The sequence below is a fragment of the Halyomorpha halys genome, unplaced genomic scaffold (genome assembly GCF_000696795.3).
Source record: "Halyomorpha halys isolate HHAL.00 unplaced genomic scaffold, Hhal_1.1 Scaffold380.1, whole genome shotgun sequence".
Taxonomy (NCBI): Eukaryota; Metazoa; Arthropoda; class Insecta; order Hemiptera; family Pentatomidae; genus Halyomorpha; species Halyomorpha halys.
Genome location: NW_027106430.1, coordinates 1,308,763 through 1,328,421, shown reverse-complemented (window position 1 = coordinate 1,328,421; position 19,659 = coordinate 1,308,763). Strand labels below are relative to the sequence as shown.

At 31.2% G+C, this 19,659-nt stretch overlaps 1 protein-coding gene across 1 annotated transcript in view; it reads left to right on the top strand.

Moving 5' to 3' along the window:
* Positions 1 to 19,659, top strand: part of LOC106681988 (ankyrin repeat and death domain-containing protein 1A) — a 252,329-nt gene that overhangs the window by 207,548 nt on the left and 25,122 nt on the right. Inside the window, exon 2 of the mRNA XM_014422604.3 lies at positions 3,330 to 3,436. Within this exon, the coding sequence (XP_014278090.1) occupies positions 3,340 to 3,436 (97 nt within the window). The 5' untranslated portion in view covers positions 3,330 to 3,339. The remainder of the gene's footprint in view (positions 1 to 3,329; positions 3,437 to 19,659) is intronic.

The following is a 19,659-nucleotide window of genomic DNA, read 5'->3' as shown; positions in this document are numbered from 1 at the left end:
ATGAATGGGAAATTTAGAGCGTTTGTCAAGTAAGTGTTGTAGCAATCGGAATCTACGAGCAGTTCGTTCAGAATCAAATCCAATTTTTTGAAACCCAGTCTAATTGCACATCTACTGCATAAGGCACCACCATTAATAATTTAAATTTCGAGGCCAAGATAGAGAGAGTGATCGATAAGTCAGTGAATTAACGGTTACAGACCAGTAAATTCCGTAGGGGCCGTCTGTATCCGAGGGATTTCAGGCATCTCCTTTACCTATCTCGTTACAAGAGCGGCGCCAGTTCGAATCTGGCCTAGCAGGGTTGACTAATAGGGTGGTTGAATAATAGGGTGGTTATTCCTAGATAACCCTCCATATGGCAGAAATGACCAGATAGCAGATAATAAAAAAAATGCACGTACATCCCGGTTTTATTATATTGATCTATTATAATATTACAAAATCGCTTGAGAATATCATCACCTGTTATGATCTTATTACTAATTTAACAAATATTAAAAATTAAATAAAAAAATATTACTTAAATGTATTACTAAAATAAATAGTAAATAAGGAGAAGATGGTTGGGGGTGCGGTCAATGAAACACAAATAAGTATGACTAACTTATTTTAATGTGCCGACGTTTCGGCTAGAGTTTCTAGCCTTCTTTTTAAATAGTAAATAATTTATTATTTTTCATTTTAATAGGTATATTAAAAAGTCTATTCTATACAAAATAAAATTGGTAGATACGTTAGGAAAATGTGAAATTTAATCATCTTGTAAATTTCGAATTGTTTTTACTCTTGACCTCCTTTAAAATATTGAGTAGTTGAAAATATTTACTCGAAAAGCATTATTTTTTCCCCCGACGAGTCATTTATTCTGAATACTTCATTGACCATCGTGTAGATAACAGGCATCTATCATTCCTGTTATTTTAATTTCGCTAATGGAATTCCTAAATGAGATCAGCTTTTAAAGCATTAGATCTTAATTGGGATACTTTTTATACGTTCTTAATTAAATGATTTTTTTTTCAGCAGCCAACCTCTAATCTAACAAAATAGCTAAGTACTCTCCTAAAATTAGGTATCAATTGGTCTTTCGAAAATTCAAATGAAAATGCTTTAATTACTTAAATCTTTAGTTTATAAGATAGCTCTCAAGCTAAAAAAAAAAATGAAGAGTTGAACGAACCCCAGTCTATCTCCAAAAGGAAAGAAAGTAAGAGATAATGAAGGCTAAGCCGTTTCTGCATAATATTATACAACAATTAGTGACTTATTAAGGAGAAAGCCAAAATAAGAAAAGTATAAAGAATTGATCTGGAACCAAGTCCCAGAGAGAGAACTAGCGATTATTGCAAACCTATTAGGTTCAACGAACTAATAAAATCAAGTATCATATGGACATTATACATCTCAATAAAAAGTGAAAATTTCATTCACTATGTGTAAACTGAGAGATGATACCGGAAAAGAGTTTCCGAATGGTATTATAGAAAACAATGATAGGTTAATGAATGAAAATATTATAAAATATCTCCTAGAGCAACCTCTGTAATGAAAACCCCGACAGTCAGCTGTAAACTTTGGTTCTCATCCATTTCCCCCCCACTTCGACTAAGACAGTATTCTGCATGTATGAGTGGAAAATGGTGACATCACGTTGTAATCGAGATTGATGTGTACGCCGTTTTTCAATTTCAGACACTTTTTAAATATTGCTCTATTAATCTATCTTAAAGTCTCCTCTTCCCGTTTTAAGCTAATATTTCAAAAGTGATATAAGACCGTCGTCCTCCGGGGGTCTTAGCGGGGTGGGTCCGGCGGGGAAGGATTGCCTTCTTTGTGTAATAAGATTATTCTTTGTTACTCGCATGTGCCCCACCTGTTATAATGTTCCCTCTGATTATATTTTCTGAATCAAACCATCAATCCACGTAACTCTTCTTACATCTAAAATCTCCAGCAATCCCAGGATTCAGTACAGTCACACATCCGCGACTATAAATATAGTGTTTAACGATATTTATTTTTTCATGTTTCCTGAATCTGTTCCAATTTACTTGACCTAGCGTAAGGGTTGCTGATGGTACCTTTAAAAGCGTTTTTATATCAAGGTGAGCGGAGGGCCCTTCCTCAACTATTAGTCATTCCGCTACCCCATACCTGAGTTTTAGCATGAAAATCCCCACTACTTTTTAATTTGTTATCTAAGGCTTGAAACAATGTTTCGATATGATAAATGTACAACTGGCAGCTCATAGGGAAAGCTTTTAATGCAATCGAGGAATATTGAAGACACTCACTTCGCTATAAATTAAAGAGGTGGTTGAGAAATCTTTTAACAGGGCCTTATGTGCCTTACGCCTTGGCGTGTGAGCAAATCACTGGCTGCCGTCTGTTTCTGCCGTCTGGAGGTCATTACCATTAACCCCAATGTAAACCGTACTTTCGTGGGCGTGTTTTTTTTTTTATTAGCTTCATTTTTGCTTAAGGAGAGTAGGGTTCTGGTACCTCCATGATAACAGCATATCGAAGGGTATACGTTTTTTTTACCACACAAAACGTTCATTCTTCTTGCAACTGATAAGTGTGATATTGAGCATTTTTTTTATTTTAAGTACCTAATGATTTTTCTATCTATCAATCAATAGGCGCTACAACCATGCGATGGGTCCTGGCCTCCTCAATGAGCCTCCGCCATTCGGCTCGGTTTTGGGCTGCTGCCTTCCAAATTCGGACTCCAAGACGTACGAGACCTACTCCAGTACCACACCATCCATCCACCGGAGCTTGGGCCGTCCGACTCTCCTTGGACAATGGATTTCTTCTTCCATGACTCTCTTCATACAGTTCCTTATTTCGTCTCCTTCTTTTTTTTTTTTTTTTTTTTTCTATAACGGTCGGAATCCACTGGCATCACTACAGTGTTATTCAGGTTAGATTTTAGCGTGCTTCTTTTATAAGATCGTCACAAATCTGAGCAAAGTTAGAAAAACCTTTTACATCGATAGGCGCTGGTTTGGAAGCAACTGACCGCTTGGTGTAAATTACAATTCCTAATAATTTTCCTTCAAAGGCTTTGTTAATAGCCGAAAGTTTCTTGGTTTGTTCTGTGATTTTCGTTTTGAAGAATGTAGCACTTTCAATTTTATACTCTTTTTTCTCAAAGAACATTGTAAGATAAATTGATTATTTTTTTTATTATTATTTATATCATATATACCTTTATAAATAATATCAGAGTTTTTAAAAACAAAAATTGACCAATTGAGCACTATGTGTATATATTTTTAATAAATGTTCCTAGCAGTAATGAGTACCGGATTGTGTTTCAGGTAATGTGAAATGCTGAGTGTCAGCGAGCTGGAATGCAGGCGGGTCTCCATGTCTTCTGGCGGGGAGATAACGCCACCAGATTCCAGCAGCCGAAGATCAAGCAGAGGTAGTATATACACACGGTTTTATCATATGGGGAGTAAAATTCAGTTCGTTTTATAATTAGTTAGTATTTTTTTTTTTAAACTAAGGCGTACGTATATATCATTTAAAAAAAGAGGATAATATCTAAATTGGGACAGAATTAGTTGAAATGTACATTAGGCCACCAACTCACTCAAATAAACCTTTTCAGCCGTGAGTTCAAATTAAATAAAACATATTACTTGGTAAATCGTGACTATTATTTTTTATATTAATTTTATTAGCTTGTAACATAAACGATGGATATCCCTGTCTAGAAAAGTTAAGGCTATACTAAGCTATTACACTGAGGGTTAGACCCATAAAACCACAAATCGCATAAGAACCTTAAATGGACAGATTAGGTCTTTTATCGTCAAATAGATTTACGATGGTCGTTAGAACAGTATTAAGCCACAGTCTACGAAAAAGGACAACATTGTTGGTTAAATAAAGCCCCGTCTTACTCAGAAAGCTTTTATTCACAAGAGAGTTTAATCCTTAAGATCTAATGTTTAAAATCCACCCATTATAGCAACATTATTGATTATATTAATATTATTAATAATGGATTACATTAACTCAGAATAATATTAAAATATACAAATTATTATTCAAGAACTTCAAAAGAAAATAAGAACGTTTCATAAATAGCTATAAATAAGTTTTTAAAAAATTTTAGTGAAAAACCTTTTAAATAAATTACATTGAATGCCAGAAAATATCTTACTCTTGGTATCTTAAATTGCAAAAAATATGACTAAGCACAAAGATTTAAATAAAGTAATTCTAGATTACAGCATTTGTCTGCCGACTTCATTATTTATCACTGTTATCTGTTATCACTGATTTATTATACAACCATCGTCAATTCCTTTCTCCTACAAACGTCTATACTATCCGTTTCTATTTTAATGATGATATATTCAAAGAAAATTATAATTTTGAATATTCACAATTTTTTTTCTACCAGCTGTTGTTCCTCAAGATAGTGTTCTGGGCCCCATCTTTTAGGACCTTTATACAACTGACATTCCCGAATCATCATTGATGACCCATTCGCTGCAACTCAAACTCTTAAGCAGTACAAACATTGAGGAATTAAAATAAATTCCAACATATCCAATTGAATGACTTTTAATCTTTATACTGTCTTTAAATACTCTACAACAAGGTTTTCTAACTTACAAAGCCCCAATGGCCAAAATTAAAACATTGAACAAGGTTCTGGACCGTATAATAATTATATACTTTAATTTTTAAACTTTTAAGTACCAATAAGGTTGAGGTCATTGTGTCAGATAAAGTTATGAATAAAACCAAAAGTAGTAATATTTCTTTATATGGGGCAAGTATTTGTAATAAATAAATAAGGAAAATATAAATACAAGAAATTTTTATCATTTATAAATCGATACAAACATAGTATTGACAATCAAAATACATAATTAGTGTGAAAATTAGGAACGAATATCCACCTCTAGTTTTGTTGTAGCTAACCCCATAAGATAGGGTAAAGAAACATCATAAAATATATTTCTATTTTGGGTCTTTTATAAACTTCATCGACGAAAACACACCTTCACATCACCTCACATTTTTAATCCAAAATGTCGTAAGTTGGGCGGACAACTTGAGAACTATAAATCACTACACTATTTTAACTAACTTATAAACTAGAAAATTTGGAATAGTATTGTTTATAACCAATTTGTTTTTGTTAAATAAGCTCTCCCGGGCGGCACAAAACGGTATTACGCCCCATAAGTAGCAATAATAACAAGTTTTCATGGGGACATTTCCGACTCCTTAGTATTCTATTATGTTAATCACACACAATTAAATGTTTTATTTCCTTAGCAACTGCTAAAATGAAATAGTATTTTAGTATAATAATTAATAAATAATTACTGTTAGGGGGGTTTTAAGGATAACTGCACTTTAGTAGAACGTTACCCTTTTCAAATATACGCTGTCGAATGAATTAAAATTAAGATAATTCTATGAAGAGAATTTTTCTATATATAAAATTTTCTCTTGTTGGGTAATTATACGTCCAAAAAAAAAAGAAAAGTAATAAAATAAAGACTTTGAAACAAGAAAAGCGAAAGAATGAAAAAATAATAATAATTTATACTTCTAATCATCCTAACTACCTAACAATTACAGTGTTCATTCAGGCAAAAAAAAAGGAAATGTTCAATCTCAGCGCACACATCATAAAACATAGTCGTAAAAAGCCTACGTTTATTTATTTATTTTTTTAGTTGCATATCTCGTCAAAAACCAACGGACGAATGGTAATGCTGTTGGTTGTTTTTCAAAGAAATCCCAGTTCTGATAATGTATAAAGCAAAAAAACTTCCATTTCAGTAAGGAATGGTTCTAAAGAAGGGTGCATGAACCTCAAACACCATATGGAACAACAGTTACAGGCCTACTAACGTATTACAATGCGATTAACAACTAATAATTAAAAAGAAAGGCGTACTCAATCGACGAAACCCTTTCAACTTTAAACAATAAAAGTAATTCTATTCTTCGATTGAAACCAGATTTGATTTTATAAGCTTGAAAAAAAGGTTGTATACCAAATCTAACTATGCCCATAAATTTACAATTCATAAGAAAAATTAAGACAAATGAATGACCTTAATACATTAGAAATAAAACTATAGTTGAAAAAATTGGGGAGCTTATTCTTTGCATTATGTTCAAACATTTCCCTTGAACAACTCTTCGTCTTACTATTTCATAACTCATGTCTTTTTGTACAAGTGTTATAAAGCGAGGTTTACTTCATAAGTACTATAATAAAAAACTACTCCATTCGTGTAAAATAAAGGTTTTTCATAAGCGTTGACTGTCGCTGTAATTTAACATATGCTCTTCGGCTCATAAAATTTTGCTTTGTTACTTTTCGCAATTATGACACAAAGCTGGGCTTTAGGTTTGGCGATGTTGGCCATATTTTATGGGGCCTTACAAGACCAAAGACTAATAAATTCAGCTAGTCCTAGATCCATAGAGGGTATCAAGAAAAGTTTAATTTCCTCGGGTCATAAGTTACCCCCGCCCTGCTGGGCCTGAGGTAATAAACTGGATCTAGGGAACGCCGAATATTATTGATGCAGATCCCGATCTGCTCTACCTTCATAAATTATATCGGTTGCATCTGATAGGATATAATTAATCTATAATCGATATTCCCCTTTCACGTTAGAGATGATATTCATGGAAAAATATGTTGATCATTTGTAAATTTTTAAATAGTTTAGATACAATTGTCTTTGGATACTGCTCTTAATTATATAATTAAAGAACATCAATGAGTGATGAAAAAAAATGAAATGATTCGTCAATTCTGAATTTTAATATTCTCTAGTTCACAATTTTTTTTTTCTAGTTAAACTTCACATCATTTTGTTATTTTTATTAACTCAAAATTTCGTAAAGGATTTTTCATTGAATCCTGTAAAGCAGATTAGAAAAATACAACAACTTCTATAGGTTGTCATTAAAAGATTGCAAATTCTAAATAATATATAATATTAATCTAACTAGAAAAGGAAGTATAAATCTAAAAAAAATTAATTCAAGCACAACATTATATTAGTAGTGTTTCAGTCCTATTTTGGCCATTTTAAAATTAATCATCATAAGCTATCATATTAACCACCGACCATATACTTTAAAATATTTATTTATTGCATACAATTTAAGGCTGTATCTATTAACTAAGTAAAATTTTCTTTTTTTCACACCGTCGGGTCAAGCCTGGATTCCGGGAGAACTGGCAGTTATCAAAATGTGATTCTATATTTTTCTTCTATGATCATCATATGACGGTGCTCAGAAAAACTACATACACCGAACTTTTCATCAAAAACAGTTTTAGAGAATCAGGATGTTGTGATATGGTAACGTTGAAACATTTTTTTTAAAATAAAGTTATAGCACAGAGGACGACTCTACCTAAAAGTGTACATTTTTATTTTTAAAACATTGAATATTTCATATGAGCCGTTGAGAGCAAAAGTAGAGTCTTTCTGATCTCATCAAAATTTATTTTCATTAAAAAATGATTACTTAATTAATTTCTGAGTGTCTTAACTTCAAACCCTTTTAAATTGTTGTACATGGTTGTGACTGACTGGTTATAACATAAAAAAATGTTATTCCTTATTAAAACTTTGTAAAACTTTCCCTAAAGTTTAGAAATTCTCAAAACTCCAGACTTGACATACACCACTTTTACATTAAACGGCTCATATTAATTTAGTTCAGTTCTCTGACTATGGAATGTTTGTTCCTTGAGAAAAATAATTAACTTATTTAATAAATAATAAATAGAAGCAGTAAAAAATCAATACACTTCTAAAATTCCTATATGTTTATATCACCTACGAAAGATGATAACTATAAAATAGTCATGTTTCAGCAAGATTATCAGACCCAGATAAATCATAGACAGGATAAATAACGTTAGTTAAAAGTATAAATTTCCATATTAGAGAGCTTCAGACCGGACACCGTATTTTCTTATGCCGATCGAAATAGGGAAGTCATGACTCATTTTGTCAACGATTCTGCATATCAGAGATCCTGCAGAAAGACCTCAGTAATGAAAATAACAGCAGTCTACAATATTATCATTGGAATACGTCGACCTTTAAAGAAAAACATTTTTTTTATTTTTTTAGATGTGCCAAGAACAACATAAATAAACAAAACCATATTTATTTATTTTATGCCGACGTTTCGACCTTTCCAGTTACTAGCCTACCTTCTACGCCACAACCCCTGATGAAGACCTGAAACTCAGGTCGAAACATCGGCATAAAATAAATAAATATGGTTTTGTTTATTTATGTTGTTCTTTGCTGACCGCACCCCCGACAAACTTCTCCAATCATTAATCTACGGTCAACTATCTACACCTCATTAAAACATTATTCTTCTCGTAAAAATTCAATTTCTTTAAAATTATTGTAGAAGATTGTGACTATTTATAAAGAAAAAGCTGTTATTCCTTACTAAAAACTTTATAGAAGTTCCCCTAAAGTTTAAAACACTTCAAAACTCCAAATTGTAGTCACACTACTTTTTCATTTAATGGCTCATATAATTGTTTTGCTTGAATAGTGGCACATCTGAAGAAAAAAAAACATTATTTTGTGTCATCGATTGTACCGTAGATTAATTTTTAACAGCTCTAATAGGTTTAGGAAATTCTGTAGAAACGACCTCAGTAATGAAAATAACTGCAGTCTACGATATTATCATTGGAATACGTCGACTTTTAAAGAAAAAACTCTATAAAAAAACAATTTATTTTATTAGATGTGCCATTATTCAAGTAAAGCAGTGATATGTAATCAGATTCGGTTCTCTGACGTACGAGGAATATTTGTTCCAATAGAAAAATAAATAATTAACTTATTCAATGAATAATATATATCAAAAATAAAATTATTACACTTTTTAAATTTAAATACATGTATATCTTATACGTATGTTCGTTCATTACGAAAGAAGATTACTTGATAATAGTCATGTTTCAACAAGACAATCAAACTCAGATAAATCATATACAGGATAAATGATGTTAATTAACACTGTCAATTTCCATATTAGTTTACCTTGTTTCCAATTTAAGTGAATGCCGAAGCAGCTTTTTAACGAAAGAAAATAAACGAAAAAGGACTGTTATTTTAGGCAGGTTACATTCACTTGATTGCAGTAATATTTCTCAATAGAAATTGTGAAACGATTCAGTAGTTATTTATTTTTTAATTTAAATGACTATTTAATTATCATTATATATGGGCGGTATTTAATGTTTTGTGTATGATCATTAGTAAATTTGGGAAATTAAATTACGGAATTTTTTTCAGCAGATAGCAAATATACACTACAAAAACTTGGTATAACCAAAAAAGATGTATGAGAAAGAACGAGCTTACTAAAACAATCTGTTTAGTGGTTTATTTTTCGAAGATTAGAACGTTATCACTTTGTTTTTGTTTTGATAAATTAATTCACCTTCTAACTACTTTTTTTTTTTTTTATTCAATTACATTTATTCGGATATCAACCTTGCCAAAATTCGGACGGCCTTCGTCTATCTTCCGATCTTACGTCCATCTTCAGAGGCATTTAATACCTTATTTTCTTTTTTTTTGAAAGGGGGGCAATTTTCAGTTTAATTTCTATTTGAATTTTGTCATTATTATATAAAAACCAGATCACACTTGTTAAGATACTAAAAACACCTAAGATGGTCCGTCCCATCTTCACATCGGCAAGGTTGATATACCAATGTAAAAGTGATTTAGTAAGAAAATTATAGTAAGAAGGTGAATTCATTTCCCGAAGAAAAACAAATTTAAAAAAGCAGAAGATATTAATAGAATTAAATGAAATTAATATTAATAAAATAAAACGTGAAGAAAGTCAGGGTTGAATGTAGACACTAAAAAAGCGAAAGAACGCTAATCCTTTAATGGAGGAAAACAAAACAAAAATATAATCTCATATAATTATTAAAATTAATGCTTTTTTTCGAAGAAATAAAATTCGTAAAAATATAATTTAATCTTAATTTTTAAAAGTTTTTTTTTATGCTAGAAAAATATAAAAAATACTCCAATTCAGCTTTGTTATAGTCTATAATCGCAGTAGTTTAAACACATGATTCATTTGGATGATCTTCATTCTACTGACGTTTATCAATTCGTTTTATTTGTTATAATTCTCATACATGTCTTCCTCAATCTCTTCTGCTTAGAAAATTTCACTCATTTAAGCTTGTACCAATGGAATTTTTTTTCTGGATGCAGAATGTTTCGATTCTAAGATACATGGAATATTTCTACGAACTTTTATTTAAAAAATAAATACAATATGCAAAAAAAAACAACATTATATTCCCCAGACATTAGAGCGCGCATTGAATAGAACAATCACTGAAAGGCTTCCTAAAAAATATTTCCAAAAACAACAAGCAATGTACAGAAAAATTAACGAAAGTACAGTGACTCTTCCTAGAAGGACTTAAAAGGCTTTCGCCATAACTTCAATACCCTCAAACTAAATCACATTTGCTTGAAAATTAAAAGTAAGAACGAGGGAAACACTCGTAATGGACGAAGGCAGGGTATTTGTGATGAAAATGCTGGATGAGAAACATTTACAGATACGCTGTGAGAAATTGTGGCCGACCGCACTAATGGCCAATAGGAGACAGCTTATAGGAAATGGAAATCATCTTTGAAGAATCTTCAATATGATGTTTCGCTAAATTAAATGGAAATCTTCTTTAAAGAATCTACAATATGATGTTTCGCTAAATTAAATGGAAATCATTCTTTGAAGAATCTACAATGTGATGTTTCGATAAATTTCCATAAGATAAATTTAAGGAGCCCGACTTGTGATCAATAGAAGTACCTAACATACTTTTGAAGAACGTATACAATTTTCTTTGACGATGGATGTTGGAAATGAAATTTTGTCTTGAGAAGCTTCTGAGGATTGAGGAAAACCCACAGTTTCGACTAAACAATGACGTCAAGGTTTCAGGAGCCACTTATTATTTCCCGTTAATATTTATTCGATATGTACTCTTTTTTTTAAGGTGGCCGGTCAGAAATCCGATATCTAAAGTGAGCATCCGACGGCAGAAAATATCGAATGCGATAGAACTGTAGGATCATGTGAAAGGAACGCAGATTTTCTAAGCAGATTAAATTAAAGTGGAAACGCCATTAGTGGAAGAAACAATTATTAGGTAAATAAACAATTAATATTATAATTGACAATAATAAAAAAAAAAATTAACATTTCCACTCAATCTTGGTCCTCGGTTTTAATTGGTAGTTGAGGGTAACCGGATCTAATCAATAGTCGACCAGATCAAAGGGTCCAGTTTCGGTTCGAGAGCTGCTAGCTTTACGTTTTTAATGATGGATGGTCTCTACTGCCACCCGTCAAAGCTTGTTAAAGAAAGATCACCCACTCAACAAATACCTGACTGTCACAGTGAAAAAGACCTCAACTTTTTCTCTAAATTTTATTCACAAAATATACTGATTCAAGCTTTGTGGTTAGTGATAAGTTTATAAAAGAACTTGACACTCCAAGATATACAATTATGTTGTGGAAATAGTTGTATTTAGGGAAACGTTGACTAGGGACCTAACTTTTATTTATTGAGGTTTTCTACAGTATTAAAACAAATACAATAACCGAATATATTGCCTGATTAATAATAGATGATAGTAATTTTTCAGAAAAATACACGTTGGGAGCAACCTTTTTGTATCAATTTAGAAGTAAAGTTTTAGGGGGAAAAATTAGTCTAATATTTCCATTGTTTGATAAATATCCAACCTTTCATTAAAATTTGTGAAGTGTGTTATATTTGCTTATTAGTTTTGATTTACAATGTTTTAATGGAAATGATGTGACACCTAGAGTTTAGTGTCAATCATTTTATCTATATTTGAGAGCCCTAAGTAATCGTTTTATCACATACTATAATTAATGTGCTTGCTTATTTATTCATTTGATTTTAATGTCCTTATAAAGCATTCCAATGGCAAGAAGGATGGAGGAAGGAATATTGTAGTTTACCGAATTACTCTAGCTAAAGTGATAAGTTAAAAAATAATGTTATCTGCCAGACTAAGGCATACTTTAGTTTTATACTTATGTATAACATGGAGTAAGATTGAATACAGTTCAAATGATAAATAACTACAATTTTTCCCCAATCAACACTTGATAATTACAAATTAATTAGAACTTAGTAATTAGAAAATATTATAATACTAATGAATAACTTAAATCATAAGTTTTGATGATTTATCATGAGTTTTTCGTTTTTGTCTGAAGGGAGTCCATTTCTGGTCATGGCTTGAGATATGGCATCCAGTCTACCTTTTGAATAATGGACCGAAGAGCTGACGTAGGACTGTAGCTATCCAACTGAAATATGAATAGGTTTCTCTCTCTTGGCCACCTTTTTTTCAGGCTTTATTTTCTTTCTCCGCTCATAAACCAATCTGGTGTTACAAAAATGTACATTAAATATAGCAATTGAATAAAAAAATAGTTGTCTAATTTGTTAAATTGGATATAAGAAATAATAGTGATGGGCAATTTATGTATTTTGTTAAGTAATGTATACACAAAAGTTACTTTAACGTATGCATGAAAATATGTTATAAACTCCAGTAAGTGCAGGATTAACAGGGCATATTATTGATTTACATTCCAGGAGAAATAGCAATTATGGCTCAACGTAATTTAATGATATATATTTTAGATATTAAACTATGTCCATAGTCCATAGGGTTTAGAGCTATGCGTTTCCATGAAGAAGAGGAAAAAGGTTTAAAAAATATTACCCATAATTTTAATTAATTGTGCTGTAATAGTTTTTTTTCACAATTTAAATTACTACTCGAATGAATACCATTATAGGCAAGGTATACTAACTGTTCAGTGCGCTTATGAACTACAGATACACGGGCCTAAGTTCTAAATTGTCCTGGTTTTTATTTGTTAACATTATTGTTTGATGTTTTATATTTTTTAATCTATTCTCCCTAGGTCATTTTGAACACCTAGCAGCTCATATTCTACAAAAAGTTTTAGAAGATTTATGTTATAGTACCTTCAAAAACGTGTGTGGAACTCACCTTTCCCCTAGTCGCTTCTAGCAACTGTTCTCGGTATTGTTGGAGTTTTTTAACTAAGATAAAAAATAATTTTTTAGTTCGATTTCGGTCTCTTTTTGAATAACATGCCTCCAGTTTAGAAAAACATCTACTTAAATGTCTTTTTCCGATTTTTTTCAAAAACAAAAATGTAGTGTTTTAGCGGAATTGATTTTTTTTTAAACTGCATAACTTCTTTTCACGTTTTATAAATTTTCCATATGGAGGCTAGTAACTATAACTTCAATATGAATTTTCCTAAACATTTAATATTTCAAAAAAAGTATTAACAATTAAGAAAAAATTCAAGACTTATATATATAATTAATTTCATCCAAAAACTGAATAGATAAACGATCTATTCAATAAGCATTTCCTTCCTCAACTAGCCCACATCCCGGTGCCACAGAAAAAAAAGTTAATAATAAATAATGTTTACTTAACCAGTTGTAAAATGGTATAAAAAAAAGTTAATTTTTAATGCTTATTATTACTTTTTGGAAAAAGTATTATTATTTCCTTGCTTTGATGTATAGTTAGAAACTTTTCATTATGAATAGGCGCATATTGAAAAGTGTAGAATGCTTGGAAATAAGAAATTCAATAAAAGGAATTAATGAAGAGTTGGTAGGGGGAATTTATTGACAATTAAGATGGTGTATATTTATTATCTATATTTGTTAAGAAGGAACTTATAATTTATTTATAATAGGAAATTTAATTGCATTTATATACCAAATAATTATATGTTTATGATTTTCCATAATGATTGTAAAATGCATGTCACTTTGTCACTTCCTAAACATCATTAGCCAACAATATCGCTAGAAGAATATTCCCTTCTATAGCCTCTGATTTATTATTATGACAAATTACGGACGGCATGAGGTAACTAATCGGAGGAGGTATTAATGGTATCATCCCGTAAACTGATTGCCTGGATATATAGGGGCCCTCGGGGACTTATGTGAAGAGCAATAAACATTAGCAAAGACAAGTAGCCTCAATCCCCCTCTACTTTAACAGAGAGGATTACTTTCCCCTGTATTGCCAACTGTCGCGTATATTCCTGAGGTATATTCCTCATATATATATATATATATATATATACTCTGAGGTATATTCCTCCTGAATTATTAGTTGTAGTCTTCTCCATCATTTGTTCTTCCGCTTTGATATATATTAATATTGCAGATATTTATGCCATACAGTGCTTGCTTCATATCGCGTCATAACTTCGCCTAAAAGCTCCAGACGTCAATTAACAGATTGATCTCATAACAGACCGATATCAGATCTACTGCATAGCAATGGTGATCTTTTCATTTTATCTTATTAATTTTCTTTATAATAATCAGCATGCTACAGTTTAAAAAAAGGAGTTATCGCGCTTAGGTGGAGAATGGATGCGGAATTCATGAATCATCAGAAGACCAAATCATCACCAATTTGTCAACTCTTCATCAACAAGTGCCTCAGCGCCACCCGATTTCTTAATGAAATCACCGTCAGGCCATGCGCGCTGCTTAGTATTGCGGTATAGCAATAGGAAGCGCACTGCTTAAAGATTGAAATTTGTTCAACACATATGTTTAAATGTATTAGGGCCATTGTTTCTTCGTAGTAGGTGATATTTACCATGAATATAGGAGAAATTTAGATTGAAATGTTTATAAAAATTATATTAACAGGTTTTGCACGGTTTGTCATGTTTATCGTCCAACCCACTAGATAAAATTTCATTGTAATCAGCTCCTGAGAGGGATTCTGTTTACGACAAAATAATAGAAACATTATATAAATGTTTTACGTTTATATTCTTTCAGTTCTTCTTTATATAGATATGGATTTTTTTCTATATAGATCATATATCTAGGTGATACACCCCATATGATGAGCCATACACTCCATAAAAGTTGTAATTGTGAGAAATATAGATTTAGTTTAGAATACAAAAATAACAGCGAGAAAATACAAAAAAATAAAAGATTAAAAACAGAAAAAAAAAAATATTAAGCCTTACTAATAATTTCAGCAATTTATCGAAAATAACTGAGTTGCCACTAAAATAAATGAGTATTGCTTCTAAAGAATGAAGCTTTGGTTGTCTTTTTTTTTCTTTTTAAGGCAGAGTGTACATCAGTTGGCAAATGTTAGTACGGTCACTATTATATCTGCCAAAAATATTGTGAGTTGAATAACCAAAAATAACGAGTGAGGAAGCTCAGTTGTAACAGTTCTGACGGGAAAGTGAAGGACGCCTTTTGTGTCTACTCAACGCTAAAATGAGTGCATGAAATCAGTCAGGGGGTAAATCGGGATCTTAGGGCAAAGTACTGAACATACTTTCTTTCCAGAATATCAGTTATGAGATGTAAGATTCACAATCACGCCTAAACACACGTCTTCCTTTGAAAATGAAGAGATATTGATTGTTATAAAATAGCTTAACTATTCGGCGACTTAGTCTCTCTAGAACAATTTTTTGTTACATAGCATATTGGCCAGAGAAGTGTGGCCGTGTTTATTTAAAACTTAATATAGTATATTTACATAATGAGAATACTATAACAGAAAAAAAAATAGAGAAAAAGACACTACCTCCAATATTTACAGGTAATATGTGCATATGTAAAATATAATATTATTATATTTATAACTATTTATAACTATTTAGTTATTCTGTTTGGATAAGGAAAAGGGCGTTGAAAAAGATGGATCCGAACTACTATTTGTGCATGGCTAGAGTAATAGAGTTCCAGAGGAAGCCAGCTCGGATAAACAGACTTGCCAAACGCAGCAATTCGGTGAGAAGGAGGTATTGAGAATAGAAAGTGATAGTTGAAAGAATTGGTACATTATTCACTAACATTTCTTAAATAAGTTCATAAAGCACTTACTGAAAATAAAAATGAAAAATAACTTCTTAGTACATCCGTGTTATGAATTATGAATGTTGCCTATGTTTCTTAATATTTTCAAAAACAAACTAGATCTAGTGAAATGTTCTGTTTCCAAACCACCTGCAATCGTACGGCAAGAGGTCATGTTCGAATTACAAATGTTTCAAGGACTAAATTAGAAGGATTGCATCTTCATTTTTTTCAGTGTAACCGTGAGTTGAGTAAGAGACGAATACCGGGGAACCAAGTTCATGCACCAGTTCCGGTAAGAGTTCCTGCTCCCGTCATGCGTTAATCATTACCCAACAGCTACCGTGAGGTTCTCGCGCTCCACGCCAACACCTTCGTCCGGCCATGGGCCTCGGAGCTTCTGGGGTCTGATACATTGATTTCTCTAAGGCCAAGACCTAGAGTATTGTAGCAGCACATCCATATCACTAATTTATATTTATGATTAATTACATTGTATATTTTACAAATTAATAAAATGAACCGGATTATTGGTGATCGCGGACCGGATTATTGGTGATCGCGGACCGGATTTGGCCTTTGGAGCCTAGTTTGTTTTTGTTTAGTTGCGTAAAACATAATTGGTAAAAAACGCCATTTTTACCATATTTAATTTTGCTTACATTCGTTTAATTTAATTTTTTTAATTTTATTATTTCTTTATTTTATTTATTTATTGTCTGTTCGATGTTACATTTGTGTCAGTAAACCTTTTGATTTTAAAAACTGAAATACTAATTTTATTGTTTAATTATCGTCTCTGAGGGTTTTTAAAATATCCGGGTTTAATCCTAAGCTATTGAGGTATGATGTGAAATATGGCTAATTGTAAAATTGTCGTTGTAAAACTGTTAGTTTGGAGACAAACAAACATTAAATAAATTAAAAGCAGCAACAAATTACCTTCCAAAGACGTAAAATATAAAATATAATATATATCAATAAAATGGATATAAAGAGATATTCAGATCAATAAAAACATCTTGGTGATTTTATACGAAAATTCACACAGCCAATAACAAGAGGAAAATACTGAAAAATTCCACATCAGTAACATTATCAAATTTAAACAGGCTGAAAAACTATCTCTTCAAGATACTTTAAACTGTCCTACAGTATCCTTTCTAAATACACCACTAATGCCGGTTGAACAGATTCGATACTTAGGACTCCATCTTGACAAGAGACTTACTTGGAATCCACACACAAGACTGAAACGACAAGAAACTGCTCGCAGATTCCGATTGCTACAACACTTACTTGACAAACGCTCTTAACTTCCCATTCACTAAAAAATATTAGTATGCACTACAATAATCAGACCAATTTGGACATATGGAATTGAGCTCTGGGGCTCCACCAAACCATCAAATTCTTCCCGCATCCAATCGTTACAATCCAAAATCCTTGATGCTCCTTATTACGTCACAAATAAACTCATTCATAAAGACCTTAACATCCCATTCGTTGCAGATTTGACCCAAAACAGATATGCGTCTTTTTATTCCAAACTCCTTAACCATCCTAACCCATTAATTCTTAATCTTTCATCCTTAACAATCCCTGTTAATCCTCCGAGGCGTCTGAAAAGAAGATGGCCACGGGACCTTCTAATTTAAATTAATGTTTGAAGTACTACCAATGGGTGGTTCCTTCCCAAGATTTACAAGCGTAAATGAAACATACTACATATTTACCTATTGTATTATTTTGTACAGTTGTAAATTAAATTAAATAAATAATTAAAAAAAAAAAAAAAACTTTAAATATCACAGACAAATGTATCTGGCCTTCATCTTAAACATTTTGTCTTTAATTGGCATTTAATATGAATGAAGAAATTAGAGGAATGACACATTCTCCTGAGCACGAAATAAGAAATTAGGAAAAAAATGAGCTTTCTCACTCACCAATGATTTAAAATATTGTTTTCAACTATTCATATTACACAAGAATAACTAAGGTACACTCAACATTAAATTTAAGCACCGTGCATGAATACATATACAACAACTGACACATAATTTCTATATATTGTCCTACTTCCTTAAATCCTTTATTAACATGAAATTAAAATAATAATAAAATAAAAACTTGACCGTGAGTAATATATAAAAGGAAGATGGTCAGAAGTAAAAAAAAAACTTGATAGTAATGTAACTATGTAATGTGAGCCACTGTTTGGCCACACTCTCCAGAGCTTCATCGGGGCTAAAATGATAGAAACTATAACAATGTAACAATGAAAGCAAACAACATGTTACATTTTTTTAGTTGTTTGTATCTATTTTAGCACTGATAAAGCCTTGCTAAGTGGGGCGAAACATTTGTTCACATTAAATAGTTCAATTACTATTATAGTTTTTTTTTCACAGCACCCGGACTATCTTCCTTTTATAAAAATATATTGCTTTAAAATACATCAATAAAGATCTATATATTATTTTACTATAAAACAGTGTCTTTTTTTTTCAATTAATTTTTTTACTAAAATATAAATCCAAGCTCTTGATATCAGCTTAAGTAGCAAAGAGCAATATATATTGTACTTACCAAAATTTATAAAATAAAAATTTTCATGAATAAATAATTTTTTAAGAATAATAAATATTATATATTGACACAATCGAATTTTACTGGTCATCTAAACCTTTAATAAAGCAATGATAAAATTCATTAAATACATTGATCCACACTTTTGGGTATTAACATAGACTTCAGACCTTATTGGTGCTATAAAAAATAGAAAATAAAGCCATGAAGATAAACTGTAGCTTAATTGGACTGTATTGTGAGCGTTTGAATAGAAATATATGCGGAAAATAAATGAAAATGATAAATAAAATTTATATTTTATAAAAATGCAATCCTCGACTATATTGAAATACACAATACCTTCGAGGATTGCAATTCGCAACAATATTATTTTGTTTAAATCAAATCATAATTCACTTAAAATATATTTTCCTGAATTGTTTAATTTGGGGTTCAATTTATAGTAAATAATTATAATTTAGAGTAAATACTTCCAATTCAGTGATAGGTTCGCATTCATATTTTAAATACAGAATTTCTATGATATACGAATGCAATATAATGAAGGGAATCTGGAGGAGAACCTACCATTGTCTTATTCCACAAAAGGTTTCTACGTCATTACATTTTTTACCTACAAGGAGGATTATGAGGGCTCTGTGGAACTAAATAGGGATTAAACAAAAGGATTAGTTTGATTAAAAATGTTCGGATAAAACTTTGAAAAGATACATCAGAAGCTGTACTGTAAAACTACGGTACTACTAACTAAGGTACTGCTTACTTTCAAGCACTCAGGGTTTAATGTGTTACATTTACAGTTACATGGTAAGTTAACCCTTGTCTTCATCGAACGGGGGAATATCTTGAATGAAATGGTGAATGTACTATGGGTATGAAACATTTTAAGAGGAATTTTTATAAACATAGTTTTTTTTTTTAGATATTTGAGTACATGCGTTTTTATAACTATTACTTAGTTATCATAAAAACTATAATTATATCTGAACAATTATTTGTTGTTTCTTTTTTTT